This window comes from Phyllostomus hastatus, unplaced genomic scaffold, assembly GCF_019186645.2.
Source record: "Phyllostomus hastatus isolate PE091 unplaced genomic scaffold, TTU_PhHast_1.1 phas_contig_150, whole genome shotgun sequence".
Taxonomy (NCBI): Eukaryota; Metazoa; Chordata; class Mammalia; order Chiroptera; family Phyllostomidae; genus Phyllostomus; species Phyllostomus hastatus.
Window position 1 is genome coordinate 33,922,182 of NW_025333611.1, and position 15,940 is coordinate 33,938,121.

Here is a 15,940-nt window from a genome sequence, read left to right on the forward strand (position 1 = left end):
CCTGCCCTTCCCGACGCGGGAAGGTGTGTGTCTGGAGAGCGAGCTTGTCCTCTTCATTGGTCCGAGAGTGGCATGCTTTGTTCCCCTGACAGTGTATCACCTCAGAGAGCACTTCACAATGACACATGCCAGTGTATATGTGAGTGCTTTAAAAGAACGATGCAGTATTGCTTTGGGTGGACCTGTATACACAATTTATTTACCCAGTCTTTTATTGACGCACTTGTGGCTTGTTTTCAGACTTGCTGTTATGAGCAATACCGCAATAAATATTCTTATTGTACATATATGCCTGTTTATACACATGCAGCCATGTTTATAAACTTTTTCCTGCCCTCTTGAAAAACATATAGATTTAATATTTTTATTCCAAAGTAAACATTTGACAAAAATTAGAGCTCTGGAAGTGCTTTTTGTCTGACTCCCATTACATGACGTGGCAGTGGCTTGGAGCCCCGAGTCCACTTGATTCCTGCCAGCTCTGCTCCCCAGTGGCTGTGAAATTCTCTGCAGGGCCCATTGCGCAGCGTGTCTGCTGCACTTCTTGGTTTTCACAACCAGAAATACAGAAAAAGTAGCATGCTTTACTTACATTGTCAAAACAATAGGTATTGATTATGATTGTTTCAAATCACATGTTTTTTCCCCACCCAAATTGGAAAACATTGCTTCAGCATGATTTGGTATCCCATCACTATAAAAGTTTCTGCCCTTTGACCTAGTAATTCCAGTTTGCAAACTACATTCATGGAAATAATCCTCGAGAGAAGGAAAGGTGTCTGCTCAGAGCACTCGTCTCAGTGTTCCTTTTGGGGACCTGGAATGGGAGCCCATCCCAAATCTCTCTCAGGAAGGGAATGACAAAGTCAAGGCCTAATAATTTTTTATATTTTGGGGGAAATTATAAATTCCCAATTTGATTGAAAAGAAAATAGAAAATATAGTATGAAGTCACAAATTCTTTACTTTTTTTAAAATTACAGTTTACTTTTAATCTTGATTTTATTGGTTTCAGGTGTACAGCATAGTGGTGAGAGTCATACGCTTTAAATAGTTCTCCCTCACCATATTTCCACTACCCACTGGACCATGCATAGTTGTTGCAACATTATTGGCTATTCAGGGTCCAGCACAAATAACACCCCTTTTTATTACAAAACCATAAACATGTAATTCCATGACATAACAATATCACACCCAAGCATACCATATGACATTTTAGGTGAACTGTTTGAGTTAAAACTGTAAGTTGTTACACCCACATTATCACCCTGCCAAGCACCCTCCAGCAGGCCTGCCTTCTGCCAGGCCCTGTGTTCCCTGTGCTGTACTCTACACCCGGAGACGGTTTTGTAACCACCAGCTCACACTTCTCAGTCCTTCACCGTCTCCACCCGGCCCCCAGTGCCTCCCCTCAGGCCACCGTCAGCCTGCTCTCTGCAACCACGGGTCTGTTTCTACTTTGCTCGTTTATTTCGCGCTTTGGATTCCATGCACAAGCGAAATCATACGGTGTTCGTCCTTGTCTGGAGCCGGACTCATGTAGGCCTCTCTCCTCTGTTGGTGCCGCTTACATTCTGGTTATCTGACTTCCGTATGCTTCCATAGCGTTAGTGCAGCCATATGCTAACAGTGAACAGTGACTGTAGTTTAATGTTTAAGTTCTGAAATCAAAGCTTGCATGGACAAGTTCTGCATGACAATATTGTAGGAAGATAATTTTGGCATTGGATAAAATGAACATAATGCTGTTAAGTTACTTTGAAATTAAGGGAAAAACCAATATATGCATACTATAAAAATCAGACCCTTTACACAATATATTCATGTAAAATATTTATACACTCACAAATACTTAGCATCTTTTGAATGGATGCTTTTATTTTATGGAAGTGGGATTATATTATACATTTCCCTCTTATTTTTTCAGCCATACGGTATGGGTATCTTCCCATGTCATACAGATAGCCTTCTTTTTTAAAAAGTCCATAGCATGACTGGTCCATAACTGAGTGACCCCTCTGCTGTTGGCTGCTTCTGGTCTCGGGCCGCTGGGAACACTGCTGCGCTGAGTGCCCAGGCGTCAGCTAGCGCGCACGCACGTCTGTCTGTGGTTTGGATGCCCAGAACATAATGCTTCCTACAGATAGCTGGAACAGTCACCGTTTTTTAAATTATTTAACATGTATTTTTATGTAAATTAGTTACTTTTGTAGCCAATAATACTTGGGATTAAAATTAAGTATTCTGTCCTAAAATGACCTCTTTAACGGGAGAGACATTACAAATTCTTTAGTTATCAACCTACTTTGTCGGAAACTTCTAATAATGGCTAAACACACCTGTGCTTTTATGGTTTAGCTGTTCTCTCTGCTGTTTGGCTCTGATGAAATTAAGTATTTTAAACCATTCTAGATAGTATAGTTAATAATTTTAAAAGACACTTCCTGTTACTTCCTAAGAACCTCCTTCCTTTATTCAAGGTTCTGTTGGTGCAACTAACATGAATGAGCACAGCTCCCGCTCCCACGCCATCTTCACGATCACCATCGAGTGCAGCGAGAAAGGCGTCGACGGAAACATGCACGTCAGGATGGGGAAGCTCCACCTGGTAGACCTTGCTGTGAGTAACAGAGTGCTGCCTAAAGGACAACTCTTGTAATTTTTTTTTATTTTACAAGTGAATAAAAACTCAAATGTAATGGGGTGGTTTACACATAGAGTGTTTCTGACCTGTACAAGAGTAGATAGAACAGTTTGACGATCTTCTGCGTCACTGTTCCCTGACTTCAACAGTTACCGGCGTGTGCCAGTCCTGTTTCACCTCTGCCGTCCCCCACTTCCCTTCCTGTGTTGTTTTGAAGTGAATTCCAGATACTATATCAGGGTTTTTTTACTGTTAAATTACTTCATTTTTAAGCTTTGGAAACAATAGTCTATATTTTTAATTTTAGCTTTATTTCTGTCTATCTTTCTTGCTAGGGCTCAGAAAGACAAGCAAAAACTGGAGCTACTGGACAGCGCCTCAAGGAAGCAACAAAAATCAATCTTTCGCTTTCCACCCTTGGGAATGTGATTTCCGCCTTGGTTGATGGAAAAAGCACTCATGTTCCTTATCGTAACTCTAAATTGACTCGTCTTCTTCAGGATTCCTTAGGAGGAAATTCAAAGACCATGATGGTAGGACTTAATTGATGATATTGTAGTTATCATCAGGGAAATTTAAGATTTCCTGTTTATCCCATAATTGATATGCATAACATTTAAAAAACTATTGATTATTTCACTTTATTTGACCTGTGGTTATTCTTTTTCTAGTACACCATGTGTACAAGCCCATGTGATGTTGTTTGGAAACCACGTGGTTATACTCTTTTTTAAGAATACCAAAGTAGAAGAATGCTTTAAAAATTCTCTTTGATTTCTTCATAATGGTAGTATTAATTCTAACTGTGCACTCTTAATTCAACAGTGTGCAAATATTGGGCCAGCAGATTACAATTATGATGAAACTATCAGCACGTTACGGTATGCTAATCGTGCTAAGAATATTAAAAATAAAGCTAGAATTAACGAAGATCCAAAGGATGCTTTGCTTCGTCAATTTCAGAAAGAAATAGAAGAACTGAAAAAAAAGCTTGAAGAAGGTAACTTTTCCCCAAAATGTTGATCTTAATGTTGGCTGAAAATGTGTTGCTTAACTACTAAGTGTTCTGATAAAAACCACCTGTTAAAAGCTTTTTTACCTCTAATGTTGATATTTAAAGGAACATTTCCGTTTGGTAACTTGATACATACTTTAGCATTTTCATATTTAGCTCAAGTAAAATTATATAATGTTTGTGGATGCGATTAGAAAACTTAATTTAAACACCCATCTTAATCCCAGTGATCTTTTGTAGATTTCATACGATCACTTATTAAAGAATGAATTTTTATTGTCTCTGTATAAGAGCAAGTTCTACCACATATTTGGGTAACTATGACCAAAGGTCTCTGTGGTAGAGAATCACTATTGTTTGAAGTACAGAAAGTTATCACAGAATCATGGGTAAACCAAGTTTACTATAAGTAGAAGTTTATTGCATGGCCTTGAAAACATGCTTTCATACTTAAACTTGAACATGAGACTCTCTTTTGGAAATGCTTTTCTAAGACGATAGTGTTAGAAGGTTACAAAGATTAAAGACTTCATTCATGAGGTTGAGGAACTTACCCATCATCACTAAGGGTTCGGCGACTCCCTTCGTGCTGAGAGCTGATTGGCACAGGGCTCCTGTGTGGACCAGGTCGGCGCAGGGCTTTGGGACTGGGGCATACGGATGGGACCAGATGTGGAGGCCAGAGATGCCGGCATCACAGATGTTTGGAGAAGGTGCTGACTCTGTAAACTTGAGTGGGGTTATTGAGGAGAAGCAGTAGTGATTGGCCTGCCTCTGAGATCACGAGTGTGTTTTAAATGTGACCACTAGGTGGTGTTTATAGTCGGAATGTTTTCAAGATTTTAAATTTCTCAGACTTGCTAATGTTGAGTTCATACCTTTATCTTGCTGACTTAATTTTTTCCACTTTTTATTGTAGTAAAATATATATAACATAGTTTACCATTTTAACTATTTTTAGTGTGTAGATCAGTGGCATTAAGTATGTTCGCATTGGTCTGCAACCATCACCATCACCCATCTCTAGAATGGTTGAGTCACCCATTCTACCCAAGTGAAACTCTGAACCCTTTAAACACTGACTGCCCAGTCCCCTCTCTCTTCCAGCCCCTGGCAACCACTAGGTTACTTTCTGCCCCTGAATTTGACTATTCTAGGTACCTCATGTAAGTAAAACCATATGGTATTTATTCCTCTGGGTCTGGTTTATTTCATTTAGCATGATAGCCTCAAGGTTTATCCATGTGGTAGCATGTGTCAGAATTCCCTTCCTTTTTAAGGCTGAATAATATTCTATTGTGTGTGGGGGCCACATTTTCTTTATCCGTTCATCTGTCGATGGGCACTTGGGTAGCTTCTGCCTTCTGACTGTTGCGAATAATGCTGTCGTGCATGTGGGTATATGTTGCCTCTTCGAGGCCCTGCTGTCAGTTTTTTGTGCGTACACCTGGAAGTGGAACTGCTCGGTCATATGGAAATGCTGACCTTATTCTTAACACATTTCATTTTATTTTTGCTCATAGGACATTTGTTTTTGGAGCACAATGAACAGAACTGATCATATACATAATAAAAAGTAGGCCAAATATTAAAATAATACTTTTTAAACTCTCTTTTGAAATAACTTTAGACTTATAGAAAACTTACAAATATATTGAGGAGAGTTTCTGTATTACCATCACCCAACTTCCCTTAACGTTCACATCTCATGTGAACTAATCTGCAGATTAACTCGTCTGCAGATCTTACTCAAAGTTTCTAGGCCACACCAGTGAAATAGTTTTATTTAACTTTAAAATAGTCATCGCTGTGAAGATTATACTTGAACTTTGGCGGTTTTCCCCCTGTGCCCATTCTCTCTGTCCTGGGTGCGGTCAGGACTCGTCCTGCGTTCAGGTGCCGGGCCTCTCAGTCCCCTGCCATCCGCAGCCACTCAGGCTTGGTTGGTCTTCCACAGTCCTGGTGCTTTTGAAGAGGGCTGGTCATGCATTTGTAGAAGGTTTCTCAGCTTGGCTTTGCTTGTAGCTCTCTCATGATTATTCTGTAAGATTTCTCTACTATAAATCTGTTTATTTTATTTTTTCCTTTGCAGTTAATACCTATCTTGTGTGGAGCTACTTTGAGACTATACAGAGGTCCTGTTTCTCCTTCCACTTTCTCCCACTAATTTTGGCACCATCAAAGGCTCCTGCCTGAAGCAGCAGTTCTGTGGCATTACTCATTGGTGACTTGCTCTCTCCACCATTCCTTCTGATGTTTAGTGTTAGGAATTCTGTTGTATGGAAAAGCAGTCCCTTCTCCCCCTTATTTATTCAGTTGTTTACGTTTGTCAGTGTGGACTTGTGGATATTTGTGGTTTGTAATACATTATTACTTACTTTATTGCTCAGACCGTTTCAGCTTTGGCCTCCAGGAGCTCCTGCAGGGCTGCTCCTGTGCCCTTTCAGCACGCTCCCGCGAGGTCTTTGTTTGTTTAGCACTTAGGCTCTGGCACCACAGATGTTTGGCGATTTTCTCTCCCCCAGCGTTAAAATCAGCTCTTCTCCTTGGTTCCTTTCACTGGAGAATGGTATTTAGAAACCAAGATTTGAGCACGGGGTGTGCACACTGCTACTGGGGTGTCATTGTTTCCAGGCCTAAAGAACAGTGTATGTTTCAATGAATTCCTTATCCCAAGACTCTGTGATCTCTTTCCATTCTTGATTTACAGGTTCAAATATTACCTCATTGTGATTAGTGTATATTCTGTTTTTCTCCCAATTTTTTTTCCTTAGACATTTCATATATGGACAGTGGTATTTTTCAATAACTTTTTGGAAGGTAATATAGTACTGACCTTAATTAATATTAGTTTAATTATTCCCTTTTATTTGCTTTTTAGGTAAGTTAACGTAATCTCTGTATAAATAAGTCTCTCTTTTGAAATATTTGTTGTGATGTAGTTCCAAAAGTGGGATCACTATGTTAGATGACAGTCTTATGGCTCTTAAAAAATGCACAGGTTGAATGGATTATTTAATATCTTAAACAAAAAACTGAAGAGAAAATGGTCCCCAAAAGTGATCACACTTTTAAAAGATTAAAATAGCTCTACAATGTAATCTTTATATATACTTAGAACTGTACTTTATTATTTGAAATTTTAAATGGATTAGAGTTCAGCTTCTCTTTAGGAAATTTAAAAATAAAGCCTCTGTGTACATCATGTCTATTTCTGAGGTTAGCATGCCTGGTATAGTGTCGAGGAATTTTAATACAAGGTTTGTTTAGGGCAATGAAAACTTAATGAAGTAAGTCAATCCAGGCATTTTCTAAATAGCTAACGACCTGGTACAGAGTAAAAGTCATCGTGTTAAATTTCTGTCCAGGGGAAGAGATATCGGGCTCTGACGTCAGCGGGTCAGAAGAGGATGACGACGAAGAGGGTGAGCTTGGGGACGATGGAGAGAAAAGGAAAAAACGAAGGGGTAAGTTCATTTTGGTTCTAGGAATCGCCTGGGATTGCTACTTAATGATGGTTTAACGTCCCCGAGGAAGCTGAGTGCATGCCTTTTTTTTTGCCATGTTTAGTTGTGGTAGCAGTTCAGAAGAAGTATGACATAGACCTGGTTGGCTTTGCATTATCTCTTCTGCTATATTGATCTCCTGTTTATAGCCGAATTAGAATACCGCACATGTTCTTTTTTTAGAATCGTAAGCCAGTGATAGTGGATATACCATTTTAAAATTTCATGTAGATTTTTAGTTTTATTTGGGGACTCTTATTTGTGTTAAGAACCTAAAATCTAGGAAATTAGGATAATATGAAGTTTTTCTCAAGCAAAATTGGGCTTTAGAATTCATTGAATTTTTAAATTTGTATAAGTATTCTATTTTTTAGTTTAATTTTCTTCATTATAAAGTATGCTTTCATTTTCACCCTGTTATGTGCCATTTGTTGTGAAGTATGAATTAAGACTTAGTTTATTGTGATAAAGCTACATATAACATGTAAAAGAGAGAGACATATTATAATGTCCTGCATTTCTGATCTTTTACCTTAAATATTTATTTATTTCAGAACTCTCTTCCATTAATGTGGATCATTGTATTCAAGCTGGTGCATATTTCGCTTGTCTTGTTAAAATGATCTCAGTCAGGGCCAGATCTCCCAGTGAACATCTCTTGCCGTTGCCTAGCTGCCTGTCCCTACTCTTCAGGGAGCTGGGGGTCATTGAAGGAAATTGAACGTTGAAATAAAAATGATCTTGTGATAATAAACCCATCACTGCTCCATTAGGGCTTGCATATTTACAAACCATAAAGATTTTATAACTTCAGAAGACAGGAAAAGCATGATTTAGAGTAGGAGTTGGTGAAACATGGCGTACTGGCCAAATTCGGCCTACAACCTGTTTCTGTAAATAAAATTTTATTAAATAGCCATGCTTATTTGTTTATGTGTGATGCATGGTGGGTTGCTTTCACATGAAGTGGTATGGCCCACAAAACCTAAACACTCACTTATTTTTTTAAGTGAGTGTTATTTTCCTCACCCAAAGATATGTTTATTGAATTTTTAGAGAGAGGAAGGGAGGAGGAGAGCAAGAAACATCGATGTGAGAGAGAAACATGGATCGGTTGCCTCCTGTCAACTCCCCGACTGGGCACTGAACCCACAACCTAGGTGTGTGCCCTGACCAGGAATCCAACCTGCAACCTTTCAGTGCACGGGACGACGCTCCAACCAACTGAGCCACCTGGCCAGGGCCCTAAATGCTTACTATCTGTACCTTTACAGAAAATGTTTGCCAAGCCCTGATTTAAAGAATTGGTTTTGTGTTCATACCTATTTTTCACAGAGTAAGCTATTCAAAGCTAAAGCAGATAATAGATACATTAAAAATAAAATTTTAAATAGCAAAAAATGCTACTGTTTTAAATATTAAAATATTTAATAGTAAAATACCTTTTTTTGAGGCTTAGGAATTTTAAAATGTTCATTGAGCTTTTTAAAATTTTGCCATGGAGCCTTAAAACACACACCGTCATTTCTGGTAGTGTGGTGGTTAGAGGACCAGGTGGAACTGGAGACAGAGCAACCCGTCTGTGATGAAGGGTGTTCCATCACTTTCGTAATTGTAATTGTGCATGAGTTCAGGTCTTAAAACTCACGTTCCTTTAACTTGTTAGCCTAAGAAGCTTAAATAGACTTAAATGTCACCAAGTGACTACCAATTTCTGGTTCTTGTCATGCCAACCCTCTGAACCCCTGTGTTTGAGGTGGACAGTGGCGTCCGCCCGCAGCCGGCACTTACAGGGGGACACAGTGTCTAGTTCCCCGCATGGCTTCGCCCTTAGAGAGCTTGGGCTAGGCCACCGAGGCTGGTTTTAAGGGAAAGTAAGTTTTGGTTCTGTAATACAAAGCTTGATTGTCCATGAAAACTCTCTCTCTGGAACTGAATTTTTCTCTGTGTATGTGCTCCTTTTCTTGTTTCCTTTTCCTTCGGTTCTCTGTGGGCTCATTTCTTTGTCTTCCAGGCAGTAGCAGCAGCAGTAGTTCAGACTCCACATGTTCTGTCATAGAGAAACCTCTGGATAAGTTCTTGCCTAGTGAGTGGTAGCTCTTAAGTTCTCTAACAGAGCTTCGGCTTCTCCATAACCCATGGGCTTCACTTGGGAAATGCTGCACTGCTCCCTGTCATGACTCAAAGAACACGTGCTGGACTTCCCGGTAGAACAAAGCATGTGATGATCCCCCCCTCCCCCCTCATTGCTTCCAGTAATCCACGATCATTGAACATGTGTTTAAGCTTATGCTCGAGACAATGGAAGAGAGATTCACGCTTTTGCAATTGAGATAATGTAAAGAGAGCTAGTAAGCTGTATAAAAGAATACCTCTGATGGTTCCTTTTCATATTTCATGACAAATTTCTAATCCTAGTGAGTATAAGGGACATGTAGTAACAAATCCTGAATTTCTAAACATCCAGATTCTGTTGGGAAGTGCACCAGAACCCACTGTGACCCGTGCTCCAGTCGGGAAGTCTTTAGGCTTCGGAGTCCTGGTCTCAGGGCAGCTGACTCGAGTGAAAGCTCCCAGACCAAGGAAATGTAAAGTTTTGAAGCAAGTGATAATAACTTGAATAGCATTTTATATCAAATGGCCATTTATCCCTTCTAAATTACCTGATTGGTTTTAAGGAATTTTCTAATGTATGATTGGAGAGGTCAGATCCATAAGAAATTGTTTATGCAGGATCTAGCAACTTATTTCAAACCTAAAGACTTTTTCTTAAACCTTAATTAAATTGAAAAGCATTATTTTATTTATATTTTATCTTCAGAAGAAAGAGGAATTGGTGCTTTCTTGTACTAGTTTGCAGCTTACTGTCTTTTCAAGCATTATCTATATACTTACCTTTCAAAACTAATAGCAAAAACATTTGGTCATTGTTCTTATGTTTTGGGCTTTCTAGAGGAAGAATTCCAAGAATATTAGGAATTGTATTCTTTATTGACAATTCTTAAATTTTACCAAAACAATTAATTTCAGAGGATAATATAAAATACATGGCATTGCTTTAGAAACTATATAGAGGTATGATTTTGTATTATAAACTATGGAATACAACAAAATATCTGAGTAGGAGGGACTATAATGGAATTTCCTGTTTTAAAACTTACCTAACCCTTAAAGACCACGTGTAGGGAAGTGTGTTATGAGATGAGCTGCACTCGGTTCAGTTCACGCAGTCTTAGTTACGGTCTGTGCACCGAGCACACGACAGGCAGCTCTTTTCCCTGTGACGGGGGCGCGCTGGTGAAGTGCAGAGACGGCCGTCCCGACGTGTGGTTGCTGTGTGTGGCTTGTACACACCTTCCCTTTAAAAAATGTGAATGGCCTTTTTATTTAGGTGTTTTTTGCTTGAATCATCAATTGATTATTTACTCCTATAGAGTCATTACTGTAATTCTCCTTAACAATCCACTAAGAGACTGAATGCAAGTTTGTTATTATACAGGTGTACTTCACTTTATGCAATAAATGTGGGCTTTTTTTCCCCTGAAAAAAATTGCTTTTAAATCAAGCTGGAAAAGAAAATGTATTGGGAAAGCTTGCTTTTTAAAAAGAATTCTTCATTAAATCCTTTCGTTAACCAAACAATCAGTGCAAGTTGCTACAATCCAATTTGGGGTTGAGGTTTTTGAGCTGGATTTTCTTAAAGGGAGGCACACCTGTAATAGATCCTTACAATGGAAGAACATTGAACTGGGAAACTTTAAAAATGCACAATGTGAATTTTGCAGCCTTTAACTTACTAATTCTTAAAAATTGGCTTAATGCTCTGTTTTGCTCTTTTCGAATACTCCCCAGGTCTTAGCAGTTTCCCAATTCCATGTCCGCCGTCATTGTGCCCACGTGGTACGGAACTGTTACATTCACAGGAGTTTGGGAGTGGTGTGGGCTCTTGAGATTGATTTGAATTGTAATCTTAGACTAAGTTAATCTTCCTATTATCTTTGCTTAAATTACACCTCCAATTGTGTTGAGTACGCTTTTCTTTTTTACATAAAACTGCTCTATTTCAGTTTTGATAATGATTTGATTATTTCTATGCTTATACTATAAAGTAAATGCTATTATACAATTTTCTTTGTTTTACATAAAAAATAATGTTTTTCTTTTTTTCTTCCTCATCTCTGTGCATATGCTTCCTGTCTACGATTTGCTTGCTACTTCTTACTGAAAGATCAAGCAGGTTGGTGTGATTGATTTGCAATCCATGTGGTACACTTACTTAAACTATAAAGGATTTTGTCATTTAATTATATTACATTTTTTAAAAATTAATTTTTTACAAGGTAAGTATCCATCTTTTGTATTTTAAAAAAATCCTTCAACTTTAGCTTTAAACAAAAAGCTTCCTTTTTCCCAATTTTTAAAAAATTTATTTCAGTTTTTATTCAGGAATAATAGGAACATTCTTATTTCAAAATGATCTTTTTAGGGGAACAATTCAGAAGTATTAAATTGGCAGTGACAGACACACAGGATATGCTAGACCTAATTAACAACACAGACAAAAATACACACATCATCAGAACTAGCTGGCATGATCTTTTTTTCTGGATTTCTTAAAGACCCATTAAGCCAAATTTCCCTTTTTGTTTAAAGTGAGGAATCAAGTGCTTGGTTACTTATGCCCGAGGGTGCTCGAGTCGTGCAGGTGAAATGCACTCACTCAGTCAGCAGCACTCAGCACCCCCGAGACCCCTTCTTTCTGGCTTCACCTGCCAAGTCCCCTTCAGCCCCAGACAGAGCACATGGCGCAGGGCAGTCATAAGCATTGCCACTCCTGTTTGGCTTAGTTCAATGCTCTATGACGTTAACATTTTTAAAAATATCCATCTGGAAATTTGTGCTGAATTCTATCGTGCAGTATTAGAAGAAGCATTTTTTTGGTTGGTTGGTTTTGCTGATAAAGATTTTTAAGAAAAAATGGGGAGAAAATACAGCTGTAATTGAACAACAATAAAATAATTTAAATATAAAATTTTTTTTTAAATCACTGTAAAAGTGACTTTTAGTGATCTCACATTTTTAAGGTCCTGGTTAAGAGAGTTGCTACATATTTACATTTAGGTTAAATATTATTTGGGGGGAAATATAATAACTTACAGGAATAATTCTGGTAACAACATGTTAGCGAAATATAAGACTTTTGAAACTGAACCTAGCTGTACATGCATGGTCGTTAAAAAAATTTTCATTTTTGGTTTTGTTTTTTTTTTGCGGGTGTGGGGAAGAGGGAGAAAGAAAGGGAGAGAAATATGGATGCATGAGAGAAACATTGATCGGTTGCCTCTCACATGCCCCGAACTAAGGGCCTGGCCCCCAGCCCAGGAGGTGCTCTGACCAGGAAGCAGACCGTGATATTTCAGTTTGCCAGATGAGCCCAGCCTCCCGAGCCACACCAGTCAGGGCTGCCTGGTCATTTTTATGAAAATGTTACAAGAACACAATAAGATCTTTGTTGCTAAAACATCAGTTTGAAAATATTACCTAAATTTTAAAAAATAATGCAATTTAAGCATAGTAGTAATTCATCAATAGACATGCTTTTGTATTTCTACATATAAAATGTTTTTTACGTCTCTTAATGGGCAACTGTTAACAAAATAATTAGGAGCCTAAAAAAGGAATGTGCTTAGATCGATCAGGTCATTTTCGCTATGCAGTTAGTATCCATGTCTTCATACACAGCTTTGTTTGTCTTAATATATTCACCTTTTTTAAAAAAATTGTAATTCTGAGGTGGAATGGAAGCTATAATTTATTGTGCATGCACTTACTTTATCCTTGAACTTCTACTTCCCCCTTCAAATTTCTAAGAAATAGTATTACCAGTGGGCACTTCTTTGTCTTTTAATAGTGTAATTCAGAACATTAAATACAGGTGACAATGAAGCCAGCAGAATCAGTCTTTTGGAATGCAAAGAATCACACCACACCAGAGCATGAATCTGGATCAGTGCTTTTATTTACTCTTTTTATTTAACTTATTTGCTTCATGGCTTAAGTTTGCTTTGGACTTATATTTCTGTAGAAATGAAATGTACTATATTTTAAACCTTGGATTTTTAAACATAATTTTATCCTAAAGAATGAAAGCCTATGCATGATTCTTTGTCTGATGGTTCCTAAAAGAATATATTCAGATATATATACTTGTGTATCTTATCATTATTTTTCAGTTCTCTTTCCTTATTAGCAGGAGGGGTTAGCTTTTGGGTGGAGACATTAACGATTTATAAAGTCTTCTGGTTCACACTCTCCTGTGGTCCTTCGAGAAGGAAGTTAAGAAATACAGAAAGCTCTCAGGAGAGCCTCAGACCAGTTCTACGAAAAGTTTGATTGTTTTTCTGAAGGAAAGTATGTTTCAAAGAAATTGTATTACCAGAAATGAATTATCTTTGAGTCAGTTTCATAGCCGGTTTAATACACTAGTTTTTCTTTTCTTCTTTTGATTTTTCACTTTAATTTCATCACTTGGAAATTTAGTCAATAAACTTTTATTGAATACTGTTTATAACAATGTAACACTTTCATTTATACTGTTTATTTGTATAAAGACCACTCTACTTACTAGACATTATAATCAAAACATCAGTTGGAAGCTATATTTCCAGCTTGATTATTTTGTAGTATTTCTACACTTGTCATAGTGTAATGACACTTGACACTTGTCATAGTTAATCTGACATAGAGAGATTTAGGGCCCTGCATTTGACATAATGAGTTACTTGACTTTTTTATTTAAAATATATCATGATAGCTCAGCAACTATAAAATGCCTGATCAATTACTGTGTAACTGTTATGTAATTAATATAGAATTTTCCCTTTAAAAGTATACTATGAAATAAAATAATTTCCAGTAATTTTATTAAAAATTTTATAAACACTCTGAAGATATATATTAAAAACTACTAGCTATAAGTTCTGACTGATATTTTTATCTGTTCATTTTATATCTATATGTGACTTTTACTTACTTATTTCAGTAAATTTTGGGGAGGTATTTTGAGAAATCACTTGATTTTTGTACCTGGTTATCAGAAAAAAGTAACTAAATAGTCATATGGCTTTTTTGACTATATGTTATTTGGGGACGTACAGATCTGTGTGTTTTTTTTGTCTTGTTTTGGGTTGTTTTCTTTTTGGCTTTACTGTTCATCTCTCTTTGTCTTTTTCCTCTGCTCATCTGTTTTGCTTCTCTTTTGCTTACGTTTGTCACTGCACAATTGGAAAAGTTTGACTTTAGTAATTAGTTTAAAAGTTCTTCTAGAAACATGAGATACTGATTTGATTTCCTTGAAATGTTAACATTGGATTTTGCATTATGGAGGCATGCGTCTTTTATAAAAACGAAGAGACTCTATGCGAGTCTGAAACACTGATTCTAAAGTGACTGTTGTAATTAAATGACTCAAATAGGTAAAAAGAAAGTTTCCCCAGATAAGATGGTTGAAATGCAAGCAAAGATTGACGAAGAGAGAAAAGCACTTGAAACAAAGCTTGACATGGAAGAAGAAGAAAGAAACAAGGCTAGAGCTGAATTAGAGAAACGGGAGAAAGACCTTCTTAAGGCCCAGTGCGTATTACTGAATTGATGTGGGTTTGTGGTTTAAATGTCTGGCATTTTTCATAGGATGTATAAACAAGAAAATTGAGTAGTAATTAAATGTTGATTTTTGCCTCCAGAGAAGCTATTTTTGGATAGAAGTTTTCATTTTATATGTTATATTTCTAAATATTACATCTGTTTGGTTAATTCCTCTCTATATGAGAAAAAAATCAGCGAATTTGAATTAGTTATAGGTCAAATCGTAAATTAATGGACCCAGAGGTATTATTTGACAGAGGTGTTACATAATTATATTCCTATTTTGAAATTTTGCGTCCAAGTTCTTATCAGATTTTGTTAAGTGATATTGGTAGAATAGCAGATAATCAATGAATATAGAGTATTTTCATTTCAATCAACAGACAAGAGCATCAGTCTTTGCTAGAGAAATTATCTGCACTGGAGAAGAAGGTAATTGTTGGTGGTGTTGATTTGTTGGCAAAAGCTGAGGAACAAGAAAAACTTCTTGAAGAATCTAATATGGAACTGGAAGAAAGGAGGAAGAGAGCAGAGCAACTTCGCAGAGAACTGGAGGAGAAAGAGGTAATGTGAGTTCTTGTATCAGCCGAAGCTATGGTATGTTGCCTAAGGTATTTAGCTTTTCTGGTGAAAAGCTAAATATCTATAATTCTAATATTATTTTAAAGCAGATCTAGGGGTTGCTTTGAAGATAATGGTTACTAAACATATTATTTGTTAAATTCTGATTTAATGAAAATATCATTCTGACATTTATCAATTTTTGTAATAGCAAGAACGCTTGGATATTGAAGAAAAATACACCAGTTTGCAAGAGGAAGCACAGGGAAAGACCAAGAAATTAAAGAAAGTCTGGACTATGCTAATGGCTGCAAAGTCAGAGGTCGGTTTCTTAGAAACTGCTTACTAATGTAGTTCCGAATTTTTTCAAGAAGAATTTCTTTGATTAAGTGTGATTAAGAATCCTAAAGGAATCATAATGTATACTTACAATTTTAAAGAGATAAAAATTTCTTCTTTACATGCAATTTCTAATTCTAGCTATTAAACTAAATTTCCAACCTTAACAACTAATGTGCATCAAAGAAGACAGTGTGAGTGGCATTCTGTCCATTGTGTTTGTGAAAG

General features: G+C 37.1%; 1 protein-coding gene across 4 annotated transcripts in view; it reads left to right on the top strand.

Moving 5' to 3' along the window:
• The window catches only part of KIF3A (kinesin family member 3A), a 45,040-nt gene that overhangs the window by 19,176 nt on the left and 9,924 nt on the right, over positions 1–15,940 (top strand). Inside the window, exons 6-14 of one of the 4 annotated variants that reach the window (XM_045826936.1) lie at positions 2,484–2,623; positions 2,983–3,180; positions 3,473–3,647; positions 7,031–7,129; positions 9,183–9,254; positions 11,397–11,405; positions 14,644–14,800; positions 15,196–15,376; positions 15,585–15,695. In XM_045826936.1, coding sequence (XP_045682892.1) covers positions 2,484–2,623; positions 2,983–3,180; positions 3,473–3,647; positions 7,031–7,129; positions 9,183–9,254; positions 11,397–11,405; positions 14,644–14,800; positions 15,196–15,376; positions 15,585–15,695 — 1,142 coding nt within the window. The remainder of the gene's footprint in view (positions 1–2,483; positions 2,624–2,982; positions 3,181–3,472; positions 3,648–7,030; positions 7,130–9,182; positions 9,255–11,396; positions 11,406–14,643; positions 14,801–15,195; positions 15,377–15,584; positions 15,696–15,940) is intronic. The other 3 variants (XM_045826944.1, XM_045826951.1, XM_045826960.1) reach the window with 3 other exon arrangements.